The sequence below is a fragment of the Lissotriton vulgaris genome, chromosome 2_1 (genome assembly GCF_964263255.1).
Source record: "Lissotriton vulgaris chromosome 2_1, aLisVul1.2, whole genome shotgun sequence".
In the NCBI taxonomy this organism is placed as follows: domain Eukaryota; kingdom Metazoa; phylum Chordata; class Amphibia; order Caudata; family Salamandridae; genus Lissotriton; species Lissotriton vulgaris.
This window is the reverse complement of record NC_141687.1, coordinates 97061911-97085017: the sequence shown is the minus strand read 5'-3', so window position 1 is coordinate 97085017 and position 23107 is coordinate 97061911. Positions and strand designations below refer to the sequence as shown.

At 45.5% G+C, this 23107-nt stretch overlaps 1 protein-coding gene across 1 annotated transcript in view; it reads left to right on the top strand.

The window, feature by feature from the left end:
• Positions 1-1041: 1041 nt before the first annotated feature.
• The window catches only part of EXO5 (exonuclease 5), a 62188-nt gene continuing 40122 nt past the window's right edge, over positions 1042-23107 (top strand). The window contains exons 1-2 of the mRNA XM_086954534.1: positions 1042-1397; positions 19507-19561. Coding sequence (XP_086810660.1) covers positions 1274-1397; positions 19507-19561 — 179 coding nt within the window. The 5' untranslated portion in view covers positions 1042-1273. The remainder of the gene's footprint in view (positions 1398-19506; positions 19562-23107) is intronic.

Sequence of the window (23107 nt, the reverse complement as noted above, 5' to 3'; positions counted from 1 at the left end):
TTACAACGCAAATAGCTCTAAGTTTCACAAATGCAAGACCTATTGCATTGCAAATGCTTGTTATACTTGCCTTGTCCATGGGGGAGATAGCAACCAGGAAGGTTTAACCCAAGGTGCGGTAATGGTATAGCAATTCAGATAGAGAATAGTATAGCATTGTCAAATCCATGACTCTATTATAGAGAATGGGCTTAATTTTGAGAGCAGCATGAATATAAACCCTCAAAACAACTCCATATCTCACTGACCACACCATGTACATGTTTCGCTTCTCCTACGTCCACCTTAAACCCCCACAAAGCCCCACTCTGTTGTGCCACTCTGCCATTAATGCGGGCCTCAGGCACACCACAGACCATAGTATGTGACCATGGAGAAATGTTTGCGAATATCCAGGCCATACTGTGTAGCACTTTTCATTCAATTTGCTAGCACACTCAGAATTCGGAAAATAATCGGAGCAGTTCAAAGGTAATGGTTGACTTTGTAATTCACCATTTATTATTCTTAAATCCATGGTCTGTTAATATGAGATGTTATTGAAACTAAAACATACAGGTAAAATCTGAATAAAATATCAGTCTTCATATCTGCCAATTGGCTATATATCACGAGTGACACATTCAGCCCAGGATTCTAAAATGTTGTCCAGCCTCCCTGTTCATGCTGGAAGAGGCCATACCCATAATTTAGAAATGGGAGTCCTAGAAGCCAAATTGCTGTTGGCTTAAAAACTGATGATGAGTGAACCTGCAACATCTTAAGTGGGAGAGCAGGAGCATTAAATTACGTAATAACAAATTAATAACAAGCTTTTCATACAATGGAAACATTTCAAATATCTAAGATTAACAATGGCAGGATAAAGATAATAAAAAGCTCTTACACGTATGCAAAGTTCAGAACTTCAGAGACGACCCGTTCTCTCTCAGAAATAAAGTTTGCATTAGCAAAATAAAAACACTGACTGGCTCCTTTCCCCTCCAACAGCATGCAGTTCTTCGCACACGCTTATGGCAGAGGTCAGCGCTCTAGTTTTTCAGTGGAAAGGCTTGTCACACGCAAGGGGCGTGCGGTCTTTAGCTCTTACCAGGGGGCTGTGTGGGTGTGGCTTAGGTGGGAGGGCGTGGCTTCGAGGAGAAAGTAAATACAGGAAACAAAATACCGAGTTCCCATTCATCCATTCCCCCGGCAGTTATTCTCTTCCCCGTGCCCGGGAGGTACCGCCATGAACCCAGCCTTGCCGTGTTCGTCCTGACAGCGGGCTAGTGCAATGGCTGACACGAAGGAGCTGGCCGAGACTGAGGAGAGCGAAGGAGGCTTCTCCGACTTCAGCGACTCGGAGCTGCTGCTCGTGGACCTGCCAGACACGGAGCCCGACCCACCAGCACCTTCAGGTGAGCGTCAGTCACAGACGAGGCAACCCGGGGGCGGTAAGGGGCGTGCCTGGCATGAACCCGCATTGCTGGTATAGGAATAGGGTTACCTAACGAGGCAGCAGCATGCTAGTCCTGTCTAACATGGCCACTGCATGCAGGCTCCTGCTGCGTTTGCGCAGTCCATGTAATAAAGCGTTTGAGACTGTAGCGAACATTCTCGAATGCTTCTCTTTAGATGAGGCTTCTGCAACCAGTGGCTCTACACAGCTACCTGTGAGTAGCGGTCCTGTGCCCAGCCAACTAATCTAGTAACATGTGCTTGATTGAACTAATATATGTGCACTAATTTTGAAAAGTGAGTATTCTTGATGAAAATGTGTTTTTTTTTCAAAACCCCTATTTTTCATATTATATTTAAACTGATATTTGAATGATGAATTACCCAGCATTGGGAGATTTATGACTAATTGTTAAGAATGACTCTTAAGTCGATCAACGTTCAATAGGATATATTGATAGCATTCCTTTGGAGTACCATCCTTGGGCTCCTCAGCCTCATCATCTGAGCATTCTAAGGTGCACTCCCCTACAGGCTTGGGCTAACCCAACATGGGAGGGGGGTGGAAGTAACCATGAATGAAGTGGGGAAAGAAAGGATTATAATAACACACCTCTTCCCTTTAGGGTGAACAGCAAGGTAGTAAGGGGGGTGGGGGTACCAGAGAAGGTAAGGAACTGGAATCTAGAACAAACATATAAAGACATCACTTGGAGCATATTTCAGGTAATACACAGTGAATTGGAACATTCCAAAATATACTATGACCTAGATTCCACGACGTAGACTATATGCCCACAGAGGTAATTACCAGAGCATAAGAACATCCCAGAATATGCTATAATCTTCATTCCATGACATAGTCTTTTTGCCGCTTAGGTGGTCTTAAAATTCTGTCATTACGTTTGGGCAGAGAGGAGCTGATTTGATCATTGGACTTATGTTCTGCTCTGTTGCCACAGTTTTGTTCTGTATATGGAGCTAATCTGTCCATGCTCCACATCCTGCCATCTGACATTATTACCACATTCTTTATGACTTCCTTAATTCTAAGTGGGCCACTGAATTTGTTGAATCGGTTCATACCATTGTATGGTCTTTTGATTAGAACGATTTGGCCTACTTTCCAGTTGTGAGTTTTGACTGCCCATCTGCGATCATAAGCCTGTTTGTACTTATTCTGGTGACTCCAATTTTCCTTTTGATTATGATGTCATTCCTTAAAATAGAATTGTTTTCGAATAGCCAATTAGGTGTAAGTTTGGAACCTGGTTTACGTCCTCTAGAAGACAGGCCTGTCACACTGTTAGGTGTGGTATGATATGACCAGATGGTGTCTTTAATTGCCCGGACTATGGGTTTGACTGCAACCATAGCTAATTGTAAAGACTCTTTAATCATCCTGTTGCAGCGTTCCACCAACCCATTAGCACGAGGACAGTAAAGTGGGGTGCACATGTGCTTTATGGCCAAACTTTAGAGAAATTCTTTAATTTCCTCGGAAACCAACTGTACCCCATTGTCGGTGATGAGAGTATGGGGGATACCTTTGTTAGTGAAGACATCCGACAAGAAGCATATTATCGTTTTGGTGTCCACTTTATTGATTAACTTGATATTGATCCACTTGGAAAAGTAGTCTATCAAAACTATAAGGAATTTTTCTTGTAGGCCAGAAATTTGAAGTGGACCAATAATATCCATGACTATTTTTTCCCAGGCCTTGATGGGTACTTGAACCAGTTCCAATGGTGCTTTCAGAGTATACTTTGTTTTGTCGTTGAGGCTAAAAGCATGGCAGTTCTTGACTAATACTTCTATACAGTTGTCCTTACCAGGAAACCAATATCCTGATCAGAGCTTGCTTTTGGTAAGGCTTCTGCCTATATGCCCTTCATGAGCCATTTCACATATTCGATTCCTGAGTTCTTCTGGAGGGATTACTTTACCTGCTTTTGTCACATTGTTTCCTTCCAGAGATAATTAATCTCTGACATTCCAGAACGGTTGTAATTCCACTGGAAGCTCACTACATTTCTTGGGCCATCCTTTACTGATCTAGTCTTTCACTTTTCCGAGGGTGTTATCATAGGACATTAGAGAGCACCATTCTTCTTCTAAGATGGCAGGAACACCTACTTGCAGCACTTCCAGTTCATTATATGGCTCCTCAACATGTTTGTTCAGGGGTAAGCGTGAAAGACAGACCGCAATACAATTCTTGCTGCCTGGCACATACTCAAATTTGAAGTTGAAATTTTGTAGGGACACAATCCATTTCCCAATGCGAGGTGTAGCTTTCTCTATATCCTTGGAGGAGAATAGGGATACCAGGGGTTTGTGATCTGTCCTCAGTACAAATGGTATGCCCCATAAAACACATTTAAAATGATTTGTGGCCCAAAAACAGGATAACGCCTCCTTTTCAATGGTGAAGTAGTTTGTTTCTGCATTCTTAAGTGTCCTTGAAGCGAGAGCTATGATTTTCTCTTTTCCTTCATGTATCTGGGATAGGGTGGCACCAATACACCTATTACTAGCATCCGTGGTCAACATTGTGTCTTTGGTGCTATCGCAATTTCCAATGCAGGGCGCTTCGGCCATGGCTTCTTTGAGTTCCTTGAATGCTCTATTTTGATTGGGTCCCCATTCAAATTTTGCTTCCTTTTTTTGCAGTTCTCTGATGGGTTGAACACGTTGGCGTTTTTTTATGAATTTAGACATATATTCAGCCAGTCCTAGGAAGGACTTTATTTCTTCTTTGTCGTTAGGAACTGGAGCATCTAGCACTGCCTCCATAAGATCTACTTTAGGTTTCATGCCTTCGCTGGATAAAGTATGTCCAAGAAACTCAGCTGATGCTACACCAATCTTACATTTATCTCTTTTAATAGTAAACCCTGCTTCCTTGAGGTTAGAGCAGACTTCTCTTAGGTTGTGATTGTGTTCTTCTTCATTTGATCCATACACCGGAATATCATCTCGGATTTATTGGTTCCTTTCATTCATTTTTGGAAGTGGGTACCTTTCTAGCCAGATGTTGGCGTTGAGGCTCCTGTGGTCCACACACCACCTTATATCGTTACTTCCCTTTTTTGAAGTGATAACAATTGGGGCCAACCATTCAGGAGTTTCTACAGCGTGTATTATGCCTAACCTTTCTAACTTCTCTAGTTCTCTTTTTAAAGGTTCTCGCTTTACCAGAGGTATGGATCTTGTCTTGTGTGAAACTGGAATCGCATCCTTTTTTAGTTTGATTTTATGCATATAGCCCTTTAACACTCCTAACTCTTCTGAGAATACTTCCGGAAACTCATTGCATATCTCTTTACCTGTTAGGGATCTGTCAACTAGTAACACTTGTTCTGCATTGTTGGGGTCTAGCCTAATTCCTAAATCCTTCTGATGTTTCCACCCCAAGAGATTACTCCCTTTTTTGGTAATGTAGACTTTGCCGTAAGTGTCTATGTCCTTGAATGTGATACACATTTTCACCATTCCTACTAGAGGAATAGGATATTTGTTGTACCCCCCTGGGTGTACGTCCGGGTTCTCTATGGCATATTCCCCTTCCTTAACCAATTTGGTGAAAGATTCTTCTTCTATGAGAGTGAATGGGGAACAAGAATCGGCAAAGGCTTTGACATTTTTACCATTTAATTGGATTTCAAATACCGGGTAGTTGATTACCTCCTCTTTGTTATGTACCTGAAAAATAAATCTGTTATCTTCAGCTTCCGTGGCTTGATCATATACAACATGTATCTTTTTACCCTCCACTTTTGTATTATATATCTTTGAAAAATGACCTATTCTGTTACATTTTCTGCATTGAACACCTCTGGCAGGACACCTGGGAGAATATGCGAGGTGATTGGCATTACCACATCTATAACATCTGAAACTTTCTTTTTTTTGACCACATTGGTTTTCTGTTCTACTTTTAACACTTTATCCTCATCTTTGATTTCATGTATGTGTTTCTCGTCCAATGCCATTTCTTTGCTGTTTTTCATTTCCTTAACACAAAAAGCTGTGTGCTCAATACTCTATTTGCTATAGCTATTGCTTCATCTAGTTCAGGGCTGAGAGTTAATACCCTTTCTTGAACTTTGTGGTACGGACCAATTAATACCCTAATAAGGGAATCCGCAAGAACACCAAACTCACAAGTGGCAGAGAGTACCCTCAAAGTGGCTATGTAGGATGTTACCTTTTCATTTTTCCCTTGCACCCTTTGAAAAAACTTATGACGGGGTCAGTGGGGGCTTATTTTCCTATCGTGTCAGCGCGTTAAGTTTCACTTTTGTTTTTAATTATCGGGTCAGGGTGTTAGGTTTCACTTTCACCGCCGCTAGTCATCCGGTAACCCTCACAAGGGACGCGCACAGGTTTTCATTCCAGCCGCTCCATTTTTAATCTGCATTCCTTGGTCCCTCCTGACGTGCGCAGCTGGGACAGTGGTTTTATAATCTGCGCAATGGCGAAAGCTTGTTGTTTGCAAACACCACCCCGCTGCTTTTGACCCATCACGTCGTACTTCCTGCTCTGTTTTACCCAGCCCTCTGCTTCAGCCATGTCCTGCGCCCTCACTCGTGTACCCGAATGCGCTGGAGTGATTTACATGAGCACCATGTACATTATACTGACACTTACACTTTTCCCCCTTTTTTTCAATTACACTGGGGGATTAAGTGATTTGCCCAGGATCATGGCACATCGAGCCAACGCCGAGAGTTGAACCCAGTTCTAGGGTTAACAGCTCTACCTTAGCCATGCATTTGTTGTGTTAACCGACTAGCCCCTGACCTGCTTGCCACCATGGTTTTAAAACACCACCCCATCCTGCTCCCTGCAGTGGCATAACGAAATTTGAACCCCTTGACCCCCTTGCAAATTACGGGGTCAGTGGGGGCTTATTTTCTGCCACTGGCTCTCTGTTGATTTACCGACCCCTCGTCTCAAAACATGCATAAGTAATAGAAAAGCGCCTACGCGCATAATCAGAAAATCCGTATTCCAGGAATACTCCAAAACAATAGTAATACAAGCATTGATAAAGCTGATCGATCTAACATAGGGGACAGCTAATGTCTTTGCCAATTCTTCTTTCCCTATAGGGCATTTTTCCATATAGGGCACTTTTATGCAATGTCCTACTTGCTTGTTCTAGACAAGCCCTTTCTCAGAGGTTATTGCCAGTGTTAACTTAGAGACAGTCTATTGGCCTTAATTATTGCACGTTGCTTTGGGCGCCCTGATTGTTGTTAAACAAACATGCATTTCCTTCACTCATTTAAAAACAGAATTATATTGTTTTTCCCCACAAAAACGGGAGAGCCTCCTTTATTTTGTAAAGAAGTGTTACGGCGGGATTTTTGATCTCTTATCAGATCACTATAGATCTAGATCCCAACTCAGGTCGACTGAACCTTTGTTACCTGTCATAGAGTAAAAAGCAATCCACTACTAGGTTAATCAGTTTAAGACTTGCACAACTCTGAAGAACCACTTACTACGAATAAGTTTTAAAAGTTTTATTATAAAGCCAAAGATAACTGGAGATATAAACATCTCAATATAAGGTTCAAAAGATACACTGACATTAGTACAAACATGAATTTTCTAAATGCTCTTAGGCGACAGAAGAGTATCACCAAAACTAATTCAAAGACCATCAAAGTTGCAAGAATAGACACAAGTTGTAACTTGTGCGACATTTACAGAAGGGAAGGAAAATCCAAATTAGACTGTCCCTACACTAGACTAAGTGACATCCCTACTTAGCAAGATCTTAACCTAAAAAGGTGTCAGCCGTGGTGACTTCCAAAGAAGATCACTCACTTTCCCTTAGTCTTTGTTGTGAATCTGTGCATCGCAGTTATGCTCTATCTGCCTACCCATCCGCTCTCTTAGGTTCCTCAGGCCATCTGCTCTGCCTCCACCCAGGGGTGCTGTCCCTAATACAAAATCACAATTACAGTAGAAAACGCCCCTCAGAGACGCCCCTCACGTACACCCCTCACGTGGTGTCGGTTCTGGGTTTTTTCCATGCTGATACTCCTCTGGGCTCATTGTTAGCGTTGACCTTGCTTCTCAGGCTCTTCTCCGGCAAGACGGTACCCCCCAGGAAATTCCTGAACCCTCCTCCAGGCCTGTGCCTGTCTCCCAGAACAGAGCTCCATTCATCACTCTCTTGATTAGAAACCCCTCGCACCTGCAAACAGACACCAGTGAAGTGGGCCCCAAATTCCGGCCTCCAGCTTATCTCCTAAGTCGTAAACCTTCGAGCATGGTCCACGATTTATGCTTAACACGACCTAATTCTAACTAGCGCATGCAGATCAAAAGAAACAACCTCATCTCTTCAGGCCTACTAGAATTACATGAAACGGGCCTGTGCACACTATGAACATTTATTTCTCGGCCTAAACAGTATTCTAACTTATTACACACAACTGGCTATAGGTAACACTTCTATAAAACATATATTTTCAATTCTATGATCAATAATACTTTGAATTATTACAACAGTAATCCATATCATGTGAAATTGTAAAGGCACGTATTCTTTCTCAGTGAACTGCCATGAGGCCTACACATTTCTACATTTAACAGCATTACATTCTCCTCTGCAACAGCCACATAACATGGAATTTAATGTCATTCTAACATCTCTAAACACTCCTACATTAGCTTTTCACACTGATATATATGCACTCTGTATTAATTAAACACTCTTATATGTATGCACTCTATAAATTCGACACACTTATGTGTTCTTTTAACTAGACTGGTGCAACGTGCTTGTAAATATGGTGCACCTCTACATTTTACTTGATTTGCGCTCTCTCAGAAGTTACATGTCGTCTTGTAACCAGGTATCTAAAAACAAGCATTTGCAGTGCAATAGGTCTTGCATTAAGTTTGAGCTACTGGCATTGCTAAATATTGCAACACCAATTGCAACTAAAGTCTATAAATCTTAGCCCAAATTTGTATTTATTTATTTTTGTAGCAATGGTGGCATGCTGCGCTTTAGATGAATATGTTTAAAAGTAAAGTGCGCCATACTGCAATTGCTACAAATTATGGATGCGTTAACAATTGATGTGTGCACTTACGGCTGGTGTTGTGTGTGTGCCTGGTGGAAGCGTGCACTGACGTCTGGTGGTGTTTGTGCCCAGTGAAAGCGTACACTGAGGACTGATGGTGTCTGTGCCTGGTGAACGTGTGCACTGTCGTTGTGTGTGTGTGTGGTTGGGTGTGTGTGGTTGTGTAAGTGTGATTGGGTGTGTGTGGTTGTGGGTGGGTGTGTGTGTGGTTGGATGTGTGGTTGGATGTGAATCATGAGCAGTGTTCAGCTAAGCTCCGCAGACATATAAAACACTTCTATTAACAGGCTGCACGCAAAGACAACAAGCCAATTAAAATATGGGCAGAGTGGGCGGGGCTTTAAAGCCATACTCCACTACTGCATGCCTCGCAGCATTGGCTCTCCCTAGTACACACTGATTGACAGTGCAGAAGAATTGCATCACCTGTCAAGCTCCAGATTAGAAGACCCTACCACCACATGGCCAATATTAACAGAAATGTAACTATATTAAAAGGGACAGTATGCCGTTCGCCAACAACACAACATGTTTGAAAAGGCTACGAAAGCAGGTAGTTTCCTCTAGTCTACAATGATGAGAATGCAAGTCCACACAGCCATGAATCAAGAGTAGCAGATACTACACCTGGCCTACATTTTGGGATTTCGTACATTTTCATGATTATCCCAGATACAGTCTTTCCTTAGTATGTACATTAAATACATAAATATATGTTTTTAAACAATTAGAAACTTTCGCGCCGTACGCTGACTGGGCGTCGTACATGACGTCACACGGGAGCGTCGATGCGACGCATAACGTCAAAAGGTATTCGTAACGTATGCATTGGTACGCACAGTGGATGATTACTTTGTTACATCCTGGTAAGGAATTCCAGAAGACTTAGATAGGTTACAGATGATAAGTTTATTCTTCTTAGATGGTTAGATAGGCTTTCCAGTATATAAGTAATCAAAGCCCCACCAGGAGCATCCTCTCTGCTGCTCAGCCCAGGATCCAACTGACAGTCCACTCACCGAATACCAAACAATCCAATGACATCACACTCACACTAACATTCCACTCACACTGGCTGAACAGCAGAGGCAGAGAAACAGGGAAGATGTAAGGTAAAAACCTTAGATATAACACACCTTCCCTCTTTACAAAATGAACAAAGAGAAAGCAAATGTAAATAGCAACATTGCAATAACATCACAGTATAATCAATAAAATGTTGCAGTAGAAAGATTGAAAACACACATAAGTATGAAAAAACATACTAGAAATAAGCAAGGTGAAATGTGACGTAATAATAAGCAACGAAGGAAAAACATGTTATAAAATGCAAAGTGAGAACAGTATGACAAATAAGACACACACACATCTCCTTCCTTAGCAGAGAAAACTGAAGTAAGAAGTTTCAAGAGGAAGGAAAAAGTCAAAACAGAAAAGCAAACTGAGAATAATTACATAAGCAAGAAGTAATAATACCACGAAGATGAACAAGAAGTAACGCACGAGTGTGACCACCACAACTACACCAACTGGCCAGGCTAGCGAGAAGTATGGAACCACTGAACACAGCAACAGGAAGAAAGAAACAAGGAAGAAATGAAAGTAAAGAACAAAAATAGGTGGCATACACCTAACACATCAACCAAAAGGAAGACACGTAAAAGAAAGGTCTGCGTAAACTGTCCCACACCGAAGATAAAAGTACAGTCACACCTAAAATTAGACCACAAGTAAAGAATTGCAGGGAAAGTGCGATCTGGGAAACTGAACTAGACAGCAAAAAAAACTCAGTAACACCTAAATTAGACCACATAAGTAAACCTGCGTGCAATAAGACAATAAACAGTAAATATCAAGTACTCATGTAAAGAATCAGAGGATCAAAAAATGCTCCAGGAAAAATGCGATCTGGGTAAACTGAACTACACATCAAAGAAGTTCAGTCACGCCTCAAGTTAGACCACTCATCAAACTGCAGGAAAATACGATCTGGGTAACCTGAACTACACCGCAAAGAAATTGGAAAGGGGCGACCACTCGGTCCCCCCGAACGTATGGTTGAGTACCACGATCCCCCCGGGAAGCCATCTTGGGCGGGAGGCGAGTCTCGGCTGGTATGCCCGAAGCGGCGTAGCCGGGGCGTGCTTTTTCCCGCCCTAGAGTGGGTTGGCCCAGACACTGACGCGGCTGGCCACGCCCTTGGGGCAGGCAGGGGCGGGTTTACGCCCGCCCCGAAGACGGATAAAAGGAGAAGCAAGACCGGAAGGCATCCTCTTGTTCCTGTGCTCTGAAGCTGCACCTCCTCGCTGCACGTGAGCTCGAGACGGAACGAAGAGCTAATTTTGAGCGTTTTAATTGTTCTTGTTTGTTTTCCAGATACTCTGTTGGAGAATGCCGAAGAAGGCGGGAAAGCGCATGACTACTGACCAGATGCTGCGCGTTCTCATGAAAGAGATGACCGAGTTAAAGAGGCGAATGGACGAAAAAGAGGAAGGGGGACCGAAACGTCCTTTGGCGGGAGCAGCCCCGGGAGTGAAAAGCAAGAGGCCCAGGAGAGGAAAAGCTGGGGAAGACATCCCGGGTCCCAGTACCCCGCTAGAGGCACCCACCCCCGTGCCGGAGGAGGGGAATCCGATTCCCGTTGTGGTCACCCCCGTATCCGGGGGCGATATGCCGCCCGAGCTGGCAGCACAATTAGCAGCGTGGTTGGGTAAGGATAATGAGGGCGCCACGGCTGTCGACGCGCAGGGGCTGTTGAAGCAACTGCGTGAAACAAGAGAAGCAGCGAAGGCGTCCACGCCGGCTGCGGCAGTAGAGAAGCCACAGGGGACAGGTTCAGTCGCAGATACACCGTCCGGTTCAGGTAAGCGGCCATTGCCGATTGTGAGGGATGAGTCAGCACCTTCCCGTAGGGAGAGGGTGGGTCAGCATGTTCCTTTGGCTATGAAAGAGAAGATATGGGCAGGGGAATATATCAACATCTTCTCGTTGCTCACTGATCATTACGAGATGGAGCATGTTAAAGCCCAGAAAGATCTCATGCACCCGAGTGTTTGGCGCGCAAAAATGGCCGCCTTTAAAGTTAATGAAAACATTGGCAATTGGGGCAAAGCGTGGGGGGTCTTTACATCGATCTTGGGGGAACGAAGGCCGGATTTGCTACACGAATTGCCGATTTATTAGTCACGATTCATGGGGTACTCAGTATCACATGAGGGTAATCATTGGTTTTGCTATGGCAATTTGTTTAGAAAGGCTAAAGAACATGATAAAAACTTAACTTGGGATTGTTATGATTCTGTGTCATGGTCCAAAATGAAGGAGACTGGTATGCTAAAAGTACCATTAGTAGGGAGTAATGTTGGCGAATCGTCCCGCCAGTATGCGGGGGCGCCTTTTCGATCAGGTGCGGGTACCGACAATCACTCGAGGCCTGCCGGCAGTACAGGTAAAAAGGGGGTTTGTTGGAATTTCAACAGGGGGAAATGTACTAGGCCCCAGGGATCGTGCAAATTTAGACACGAATGTAGTGGGTGTGGGCAATCATCCCATCCTGAGTCCAGATGCAGAGCCAAAACGGGTGATGACGGAGGCAGGGGAGGCGCTAAACAGGTCTAACATAGGCCGAGGGGCGCCTTTACCTACCCCGATTGATACCTTGGCAATGATTCCCTGGCTCAGTGAATACCCGGATCGTACTTCTGCTGGGGTGTTGCGGAACGGGTTTTCTTATGGTTTCCGCATCCCAGTGGGGGACTTTCAAGGGGTAGGGACGTGTAAAAATCAGCTATCGGTCTTGCAACATACGACCGTGGTACAAGAAAAAATCCGGAAGGAGGTTACTCGGGGTCGAGTCGCTGGTCCGTTTAGTGTGCCCCCAGCTCTTAATTTTGTTTGTTCCCCTCTGGGTGTGGTCCCGAAGAAGGACCCAGGTGAGTTTCGGCTGATACATAATTTATCAGCCCCACGTGGTCTTTCCGTGAACGAAGCGATAGACCCGGAAGTGTGTTCGGTGCGGTATGCATCCTTCGATGAGGCCGTAGCCATCTTGAATCGCCTGGGGCCCGGGGCGCTGATGGCAAAATCGGATATCGAGTCAGCGTTCCGGTTGCTCCCGGTACACCCAGCCGACCAGCGGCTCCTAGGTTTCATGTTCCAGGGTCATTATTACATGGATAGGTGTATGCCGATGGGGTGCTCTATATCTTGTGCCTATTTCGAGAAATTCAGTACTTTTCTACAATGGGTCTTCACAAGGAAGACGGGTTTCCAACATGTGATTCATTACCTTGATGATTTTTTGTTCCTGGGATCAGCTGGGGATCCGGAATGTGGGCAGGCTTTGGCTCAATTTTGTGATTTAATGAATCAGTTTGGTGTGCCCTTGGCACCAGGTAAGACTGTGGGGCCTTCTACTTGCCTCGAGTTTTTGGGGATCGAGTTAGACTCCGAAGTGGGTTGTTTTCGCTTACCAGCTGAAAAGGTGTTCAGGTTCAGGACATCCCTGCAAATGTGTATAAATGGATCGAAGGTCAAGTTGCTTCAGTTACAGCAGCTGGTTGGCCAGTTGAATTTTGCTCTGAGGGTTATGCCGATGGCCCGCCCCTTTTCTCGTTCGATTGCTCAAGCCATGGTTGGCCTGAAGGAGGGCCACCATCGCACAAGGCTCTCGGCCGAGGTCCGCCAGGACATGCGCATTTGGTTGGCATTTCTGGCGGACTTCAATGGTCGAGTGGTCTGGAACAAACCAGCCGTGTCCTCTGGGGAGCTGGGACTGTGGACGGATTCGGCAGGGAGCATAGGTTTTGGTGCTATTTTCGGCACAAGATGGTCTGCACAGAAGTGGCCGACATGGTGGCATGACAGTGGATTGACAAGTAACATTGCTTTCCTGGAACTTTTTCCTATTCTAGTGGCCCTGAGAACTTGGCCCGAAGGGTTCAAAGATCACTCTGTGGTATTCTGGTCTGACAATATGACCGTGGTCGAGTGTATCAATAGCCAGGCAGCACGATGCAAATGGATTTTGAGACTGCTCAAGGAAATTGTCTTATTGTGTATGCAATTGAATGTGTTATTCAGAGCAAGACATGTCCCAGGGGTAATGAACCAGGCAGCTGATGCACTGTCTCGTTTTCGTATGCAGGCTTTCTGGGGTTTTCTTCCCACAGCGGACCCGGAGCCGGCACCCTTTCCCGAAGCTCTTTGGTCTCTCGGTGCCCCGAACTACGTAACCTCGTGGGAGAGAGTTTAGCACCCAGGACAAGGAAGGCATATGAAGGGGCGTTCCGATCCTATTTAGCCTTTTTGGGGACTGCTAGGGAGGAGCTTTGGGGCCAGGAGGAATGGGTGGTAAACTTTCTGATGTCTTTACATCTGGCAGGGAAATCGGTTGCCACGGCCCAGAGGCATCGGGCAGCCATTTCCTTTGTCGCTAGGGCTCATGGGATCCAAGACCCGACAGCGTCTTTCGTTGTACAAAAAGCGCTACGCGGGTGGCAACGCCTTGAGGGTCGCAGAGTAGATGATAGGCGCCCGATAGGTTTGGATAGGTTAGCCCAGTTGTTATCCGCACTCCCTGCTACATGTTCGTCTCAGTTTGAGGCAGTATTATTCCGAGCCGCTTTTACGCTGGCATTTCATGGGGCAATGCGTGTAAGCGAACTAGCGGCAAAGAACAAGCAGGATGTGACAGGGGGTTTGTGCCAAGAGCACGTTCAGATCAGAGGGGAGACAATGACTGTCTCATTTGTCAGGTCCAAGACCGATCAAAGTGGGATGGGTGACTGCATAATCATACGCAGGATTCCCGGGTCCTCCATGTGTCCGGTAAGGTGTTTAGAAGACTACCTAGCACAAAGGGTGGCATCATGGGGGGGGACTTTGTTGAGACACGCTGACGCCACCCCACTGACAAGGTTTCAGTTTCAGCGGGTGCTTGCGATGTCGATTTCCGCTGCGGGCTTGAACCCGGGCGAGTTTGGGACCCATTCCTTCCGGATAGGGGCTGCTACAGAAGCTACAGCCAGGGGTCTGAATGTGGAACAAGTTAAACGGGTGGGGCGTTGGTCCTCCAATTGTTATAAAAGGTATGTGCGGTTGCACATGTTGTGAAGCCATAACGTTGTACTCACGCTTCTTGTTTTTGTTTGGTTTTCAGTTTCGCAAGCCTGCGAGGTGGGGCGGACTATGCAGTCGACCCAACACCGGGCCAGCGGTCAGACATCACCGGCTGTGAAAAAGGAGGTGTGGGTCGTGGGCCACTCATACGTGAGGCGTGCCGCGGACGTATTCAAAGCAGGTGACATGATTCACGTAGCTGGGGAATACGGGTACAGGGTGTCCTTCTACGGAAGAGGCGGTCTCTGTATTGACCAGTTTCAGTCATTTTTCGAGGGATTGTTAGGGCGGATGAGGTCACCGCCGTCTGTAGTCATAGTACATCTTGGGGGCAATGATTTGGTCACCACTGGTAGACGACTTCTCCTTGAGGCGATGCTTTCCACCGTAAGTTGGTTAGCAAGGAGAGTTCCAGGGTGCACGATTGCGTGGTCTCATATGATCCCACGACAAGTGTGGCGAGGGGCTATTTCTGTTCCCGCCTTGAATCATTCTGTTAGAAAGCTTAATAACAAAGTGAATAGGTTGTTCCGTTCGAAGACATTGCATTCTATTTCGCATGGGTGTATTGCTGATGACAGTATGTATTTGGGGGATGGTGTGCATTTGTCTCGGGTGGGGAATGAGTTACTCATAGGAGACTTCCTAGCATGGCTAAAGACGTTGTAACATGACCTTAGGTAGGAGTTTTGTGGGGGGTCCGGATAGCCGGTCAACTATCCGGCCTGTGGCGGTAAGGTCATGATCGGTGAGCACTAATTGGAAGATCCCTATGAGTGGGCGTCACCCAACACGGATGGGAGCGCTCGGGGGAGGTGGCCATTGGCCCCTCAACGGGGAGGCGGTCCCTTCTAAGGATGGGTCGCCGTAAGAAAAGGAAAGGCGGTTAAGGCCCCTTCCTGGGTAGGAGGGGTTACAGCCCCCTCCTGGGTAATTTCCCGGGGCCAGGACGTCTGCGACGGCAGATGTGGTAAGTTGTGTGGGGTTTGGGGGAGGGTCTACGCTACCTTCTAGATACCTCACACGAGTCCTCATACGACCTCTAAGTGGCGTCGAGTTTTATTGGGGCCCCCGTCAAGTCAAGGGAAATTGGTAATTGCACTTGAGGTACGCCTCTGTGCTGTCGCCCCTCACAAGTGGGAGGGGTATTTCTGGGTTAGGGATCTTGACACCGGTTACGACCTTGCCGTTGGCCCTTAAACGTTAGGATGTACAATTTCAAAATTTCAAGTAAATGTTTTGTAGGATGTTAGTTCGGCTAGGAGAACCTTTGTATTAGAGAATATGTTAAGGTTAGCCAAACATCGCAATGTGGTAATGAAATTGTACATTAATATGAAACTGTTTATTTAATGTTTTAATTTTGTTTCATATTTTAATAAATACGGCCGGGAGGGTCACTCCCTCCCGTCTTCCAAAAAACTTCAGAACTGTTTCCGGTTTCCCATCCTTGGGGATTGTGTTGAGAGGGGGTGGCGGGTATCTCAGCCATATCAGTCTCGCCTCAAGTTAGACCATGTATGAAAAACCTGCGCACTAAATGAAAAATGCACTGTAAGTATAATCATGAAAACATCAGAGGTAAAAGAAAATTGCTTCAGGAAAACTGCGATCTGCGTGAACTGAACTACACATCAAAATAATCCAGTCACATCTCAAGTTAGACCACAAACAAAACCTGCCCACAATATAATAAAGGCACTGTAAGTTGAAAATCATGAACAGAACCAAAGAAAAGAAAGAAATGCATCACATCAAAATACAGAGAAGAAAATGTCGAAAACCTACATGCCAAGCAAAAGAAATTAACAAATGCTTCAGAGTAAAATGGCAGTACTACAGTAAAATAAGAAGTGCATAAACATATTGTAAAATTGTAATAGTGTTAAAACGCAGAGAAAACGTAGTAAATATGAGTTAAAAATGAGAGAGTGAAATAAGTAGAAAAGATAGGTTACAGATGATAAGTTTATTCTTCTTAGATGGTTAGATAGGTTTTCCAGTATATAAGTAATCAAAGCCCCACCAGGAGCATCCTCTCTGCTGCTCAGCCCAGGATCCAACTGACAGTCCACTCACAGAATACCAAACACTCCAATGACATCACACTCACACTAACATTCCACTCACACTGGCTGAACAGCAGAGGCAGAGAAACAGGGAAGATGTTAGGTAAAAACCTTAGATATAACATACTTGTACAAGGTATGTGCGATCACCGTACGCGTACAGTACGATTATACAAAAAGGAAATATATAGAATTTAATTTTCATAAATTTGGAGAAAAAAATTAATAACATTTTAGACTTGTTTTGTTATTATTTTACATTAAGAATATGAAATATAACTTAATAAATAAAATATCTATAAATAATTATAATAAAAAAGTAGGAAATTACTATAGAAAGACAGAAATATAATAATGAATACCTTTTAAAAATGATCATTTAGAAAACCCTTGAAATACACTGAAAAAACCATAGGTTTCACACTCGTTGTAGTTAGGAATTAGCATTTAAAAAACCGTTGAAATTCACTGAAAAAACCATAGGTTTCATCCACGTTATCGTTGTGAATTAGCATTTAAAAAAACCTTAGAAATTCACTGAAAAAAACATAGGTTTCACACATGTTATAGTTAGCTGGATATTTCACTCATACAAAACCTTTGAAATTCCCCGTTGTAGTTAGTTCAGCTAACTATAACTTGCTCGCCCGCAATGCACTGCTGATGACGTCACATATTACATCACTCATGACATGGTCAGTGACATCACTCATGACATCACTGATGACATCTCAAGTTTTAAAAATTTCCAAGTGAAACCAGTCAATGTTAGCCTATGGAGGGAAATTCAAGTTACTGTAACTACGATTAGAATTACTTTTCAGGATCAGTAGTGGGCTGAAAGATGCAGCACTGAGGTCTCTCCTGATAACAGGCGAGTAAAACGGAATTCGTAGTTAGGCTGATTTTACAGGAATATTTTGCTCAATAGTGAAGGAAGGGGGCGGGGCCTGAGGTAACATGTGTGCAAACACGCCCTTTGGCGAGTTTTAGATTGGGGAATTAATTCCTCTTCAATCCTGAGGTCCCCTGTGAGCCAACTAGCCCACCAGGTACCTCCAGTATGCGCCAGGCAGCTGTGTTGCAGAGAGGTGTTCAGAGGGCACGCCCCCTTTTTACAACACTCTGCAACACAGCTCCGTGGCACTTACTGGAGATACCTGTTGGACTAGTTGCCCCCTAGGGGACCTCTGGATTGAAGAGGAATTAATTCCCCAACTTAAAACGCGCCACAGGGCATTTTTGCACTCATAGCACCTCAAGCCCCGCCCCCTACCTTCACCACTGTGCAAACGCGCCCTGTATCGTGTTCTAAGTTGGGGGATTAAGTCCCCTTGCATACTGGGGGTCCCTGGGGGCTAACTAGCCCACCAGGAACCTCCAGTGTGCGCCAGGGGCTGCGTTGCAGAGAGGTGTAAAAAGATGCGTGGCCTCGTTACACCTCTCTGCAACGCAGCCCCCTGGCGCATTTGCAGAGGGGGAACTAATTCCCCTTTCATACTGGAGGTCCCTGGCGGCCAACTAGCCCACCAGGAACCTCCACTATGCGCCAGGGGGCTGCCACGCCCCTTTTTACACCTCTCTGCAACGCAGCTCCCTGGCACGTTTGCAGAGGGGGAACTAATTCCCCTTGAATACTGGGGTTCCCTGGGGGCCAACTAGCCCACCAGGAACCTCCAGTTTGCGCCAGGGGACTGCATTGCAGAGAGGTGTAATGAGGAACGCCCCTTTGTACACCTCTCTGCATCGCAGCCCCCTGGCGCGTTTGCAGAGGGGGAACTAATTCCCCTTGCATACTGGGGTCCCTGGGGCCCAACTAGCCCACCAGGAACCTCCAGTATGCGCTAGGGGGCTGCATTGCAGAGCGGTGTAATGAGGCCACGCCCCTTTATACACCTCTCTTCAACGCAGCCCCCTGGCGCGTTTGCAGAGGGGGAACTAATTCCCCTTGCATACTGGAGGTTCCTGGGGGCCAAAAAGCCCACCAGGAACCTCCAGTATGTGCTCGGGAAGGTACAGAGTATGGTACTTCGTACCCCGCGATTTAAAAAAATAAAAATAATAATTTTGGGCCTTGGGGGTCCTTGTGGGACCCCTGAGCAGGCCTAGGGGCTCAGGGTGTTTCTACCCTGCCCCCTTTGCGTGTTTTGCACGTTTGTTTCACTGCTTTCTTGTGCCTCGGTTCTACCGAGGCACAAGATAGCTGCCAACACTTCCTGGTTTGGAGTGTTGACAGACAGTTGACAGCCAATGACCATGCAGCTCGTGCTCGGGAAGGTACAGAGTACAGTACAGAGTACGGTACTTCGTCTCTAGATATCACTATGATTTTACATTTGATTTTCTCAGGAACTACTGAACGGATTATCCATTTAACAAAAAAGGTAATCTGCGAACCGAACTCTACCTTTTTGTCAAATTTGGTGTAATTCCGTTGAGCCGTTCGGGCTGTAGCCCTGGCTAAAGGTCTTATGGAAAATTGCATGGGGAAAACACGTTTTGGGACAACCACTTTTTTTTTTTTTGGCCCCCACTTGACGAATCACCCCCAAACTTTCAAGGAAGGAGCAGAGCAAGCCATTTTGTTGGAGAAATTCGCGAAGATTCGCCCAACAATGCCAAAGTTATTCCAAACAGAATGTTGTGGATTTCCTATGGAAACTAGGTCCTAACTATAACTACCTACTAGCGACCTATAAACATTTTAACATAATACACCATGATGTTTTAATAATGTTTTTTCCAATTTCTTAATCTTTCCAAAGCTGCACCTGCATCTTTCCTTCAGAGACAAAGAAGACTAAAGGGCATTACCGATAGGTATGTATGATTAACTGGCAAGTACCTCATTTTACAATTAATTGACTTGCTTGTAACCATCCAGTGCAGTGTTCAAATCACTTTAAATTGCTCCACAGTTAGCATTTATTTTATCCAAAATTCATTAAAAATTTTCATACCAATCAGATCAGCCTTCAAGTGTTATTTCTGCCAGAGTCCTTTTTAGAAGGTCATCAGCTAGACAGAGCATACTGGGATGTTCTTTTCCATGAAAGTCCCATAATATAGGCCCACGGAACTTCATTACCCTTCAGCTATATTCTTCCCTTCATTACACTTCTAACGGTTTACAGGGACAGACCTTTTACCTAGCTATGACACCATTCGGAACGAGTGTTTTCCCTAGTTCGAAATCTCATACATTATGCATGAGGATTCAAGGAAGCACAGCAGGACTACCATTTCCTGTATAATATATATGTATAAAGTTCATGCCTGACGTCATCCTTAGGCCGACACAGTAATACAGCGAGGTATGACCCCTGGAGAGTCCTATGGGTATAAATACATCTAATTTTGCTAAGACAGCAGCGGAGACTTGGACTTCCTGACCGACACACTGACAAGAGAGGTTGTATGTCAACACAACGCGGGCTTTTACCCCGCGTGCCCTTACAACGCGGGCTTTACAACGTAAGTCGTTACCATGACTTGCGCTGTAGGGTGCTGGACTTAGGAATTGTAAGATTTACTATTCCAACACCAGCCTACATACAGTAGGGAAGGTGTTGGAATAGTAAATTTACTGTTCCTTAGACTAGAGCGCTCTCCAGCGCAACTCGTGGTAACGACTTGCGTTTTAAAGCCCGCGTTGTAAAGCCCGCGTTGTAATGGTAGTGCGGTGTAAAAACCGCGTGGTAATGGATGTTCCCCGACCAGAGACGCTGAGGTTACTTCATGCAGACACTCCAGCTCTTAGTGGTCTAAACATTCCTTTTGGGGATGTCCAACCCGAGATCGGGACGGGGTCCCACAGGCTCTCATTTCAGGTAATAGGGTTGACTTTTTCCTAGAGGGATTCTTGACTACACACATGCTAGGTACACTTGGGTACATCTAGTTAGGGAGGCATCATAGAAGTACACATGTTTTTATTATCATGTATTTTATATACTTGTTTGTATTCATGATTACTGCAAGATGGTAGAGCTATACCATCCGTTTACTTTCATAGTACTGCTAATCATTTATATCTTGTACGTTCTAACAGTTGTTGCAGCTCCTCTATTTTACACCACAATGAAAGCTTTTCAATAAATACTTATTGTTAGAACTGGGGGTCTCTAGGTGGCAGAGGTAGGTACCACTGTCCAAATAGGGACCCTTGCTTCTAGTCGGGGTAAGGAGGAAACACTCTTCAGATAACCCCTGCTCACCACCTTCGTAGCTTGGCACGAGCAGTCCGGCTTATCGAAGGCACTGTGTAAAGTATTTGTACTAACACTCACAGTAATACAGTGAAAACACCACAAACTGACTCCACAACAGTTCAGAAAAATAAAAGTATTTAATCTAAACTACACAGTTCAAGAATATGGTTTCAAAAGAGTTCTTAAGGTTGCGTTAAAATAATCCACAGTTGCGCCACGTTTTAGCCAACAGTACCTTTTAGATGCGACAAAAGTTCCAAGTAAAAGCTGTAGTGTTGAAAAGCAAGCGATGCGTCACTCCTGAGACCCTGGGGAGGCGATGCGACAATCCCGCTGGACGCAGCGGGCGTGGTACGGTGACTCCGGTCTGTATGGGGAGGGATGCGATACCTTGCGTTGATTTCGGTGAACAGGTTATGGTGGAAGCGGCTAGCAAATGGAACGAAGTGACTATCTCCGGTGCGGCGACGATGCGCGTCTCAGCGTCGATCTTCATCCTCTCGCGGCCCCTCGATGCGATGGCTCTGCGACGACTCTCGCAGCGACGTGTTGCGGTCCGCAAGCAAGCGGTGCGACGATCTCTCCCAGTGACGACAGGCTCTGCGACAATACTCGCAGCAATGGTAATCTTCCCGCACCGGTCTGGTGCGTCTCGCAAGCGAAGGATGCGACGACTCTGGCAGCGGTAACAGCACTGCGACGATCTCGGCCTTTCCGTCGGCGTGAATTTCCTCGCACTGACAGGGATGCGCTCCGCAAACGAGCGATGCATGAAAACTTGCAGAAAGTCTTTAAATCTTGGTTTCCAGCTTCCCAACACAGGTACAACTTCCAGAGGCACCACAACTGGCCCAAGCTTTCTAGGAAGGACAGCAATCTCTCAGTAGAGTTCAGGGAAGCTGGGGGTGAAGTCCTTTTGTTCCTGGGACTTCTTAACAGGGAGCCAGCTCTTCTTCAGGTCCTTGGAGATTCCTTCAAGCAAGGGGACACAGCACAAAGCTAAGTAATTCCCCTCTCCTTGGCAGCAAAGCAACTGCAGGTCAGCCCAGCAAAGCAACAGCAGGACAGTCTTCCTTCTTCAGTTTTCCAGCTTTCTCCTTGGCAGAGGTTCCTTCTTGATTCCAGGATGATCTAATTTTCTGTAGTCTGGGGTGCTATACTTATACCCCTAAAAGTCTTTGTTCCCTTTGTGCAGGAGGGGTCTGAGCCTGGTCTGAACCAGTTCTGGGTGTTCCTTGAGCACTTTGTTTTCCTGGCTTCTCCTTTCCTTTCAGAGAGAGGGGCAGGGTCGTCAGCCGCACAGCAGGAGGTGGAGCCAGCATTGTGGAAGGCAGGCACAGCACTATTCATGCCCAGGTGCTATCTCCTCCCACCACTCAAGATGCAGATGCAGTCATTCAGCCTAGGGCTGACTCATCCAGCCTCCTGGTGGCTCCGCAGCCCCTGTCACTCTCAGGCCAGGGTGCACAGAAAGGTTAGACAAAAGAACAGCCACTTTCTAAAAGTGCTGTTCTCAAACACAGGGGTTAAAAACCACCTTTCCTAAAAGATGTGTTATTACATTTTGAGTTCAAGGATACCAGACTTTTATGTCCTATATTGCTCCTATGGGAAGATATGCTGGTAGCCACTGTAGCCAGCATTCCCCATGATAGCCTATAGGCAAGATAGCCTTACAAAAGTGAAAAACGAAAATGGCTGTAATTCACTACCAGAGCATGTCACCCGCACTAGTACTTGCTCTACCGTTCACATATACTGCACCCTGCCCAAGGGGGTATCTTGGGCCTTCCATAGGGGTGTCCAATGTGTACAGAAAGGGAAGGGTTAGGCCTGGTCAGTGGGCACACTGGCCAGGTTGACATGGCAGTTCACAAACTGCACACAGGCACTGTGGTGGCAGGCCTGAGACGCCATTTTTGGGCTACTCATGTGGGTGGCACAATCAGTGCTGTAGGCCCACTAGTAGCATTTTAATCACCAGCCCTGGCACACTCAGTGCACTTTACTAGGGACTTCTTGGTAATACAAATATGCCAATCGTGGATAACCAATTACAATAACAATTTACACAGAGAGCATATGCACTTAAGCACTGATCAGCAGTGGTAAAGTGCCCAGAGTCCTATTGCCAACAACAACAGGTCAGGAAAAA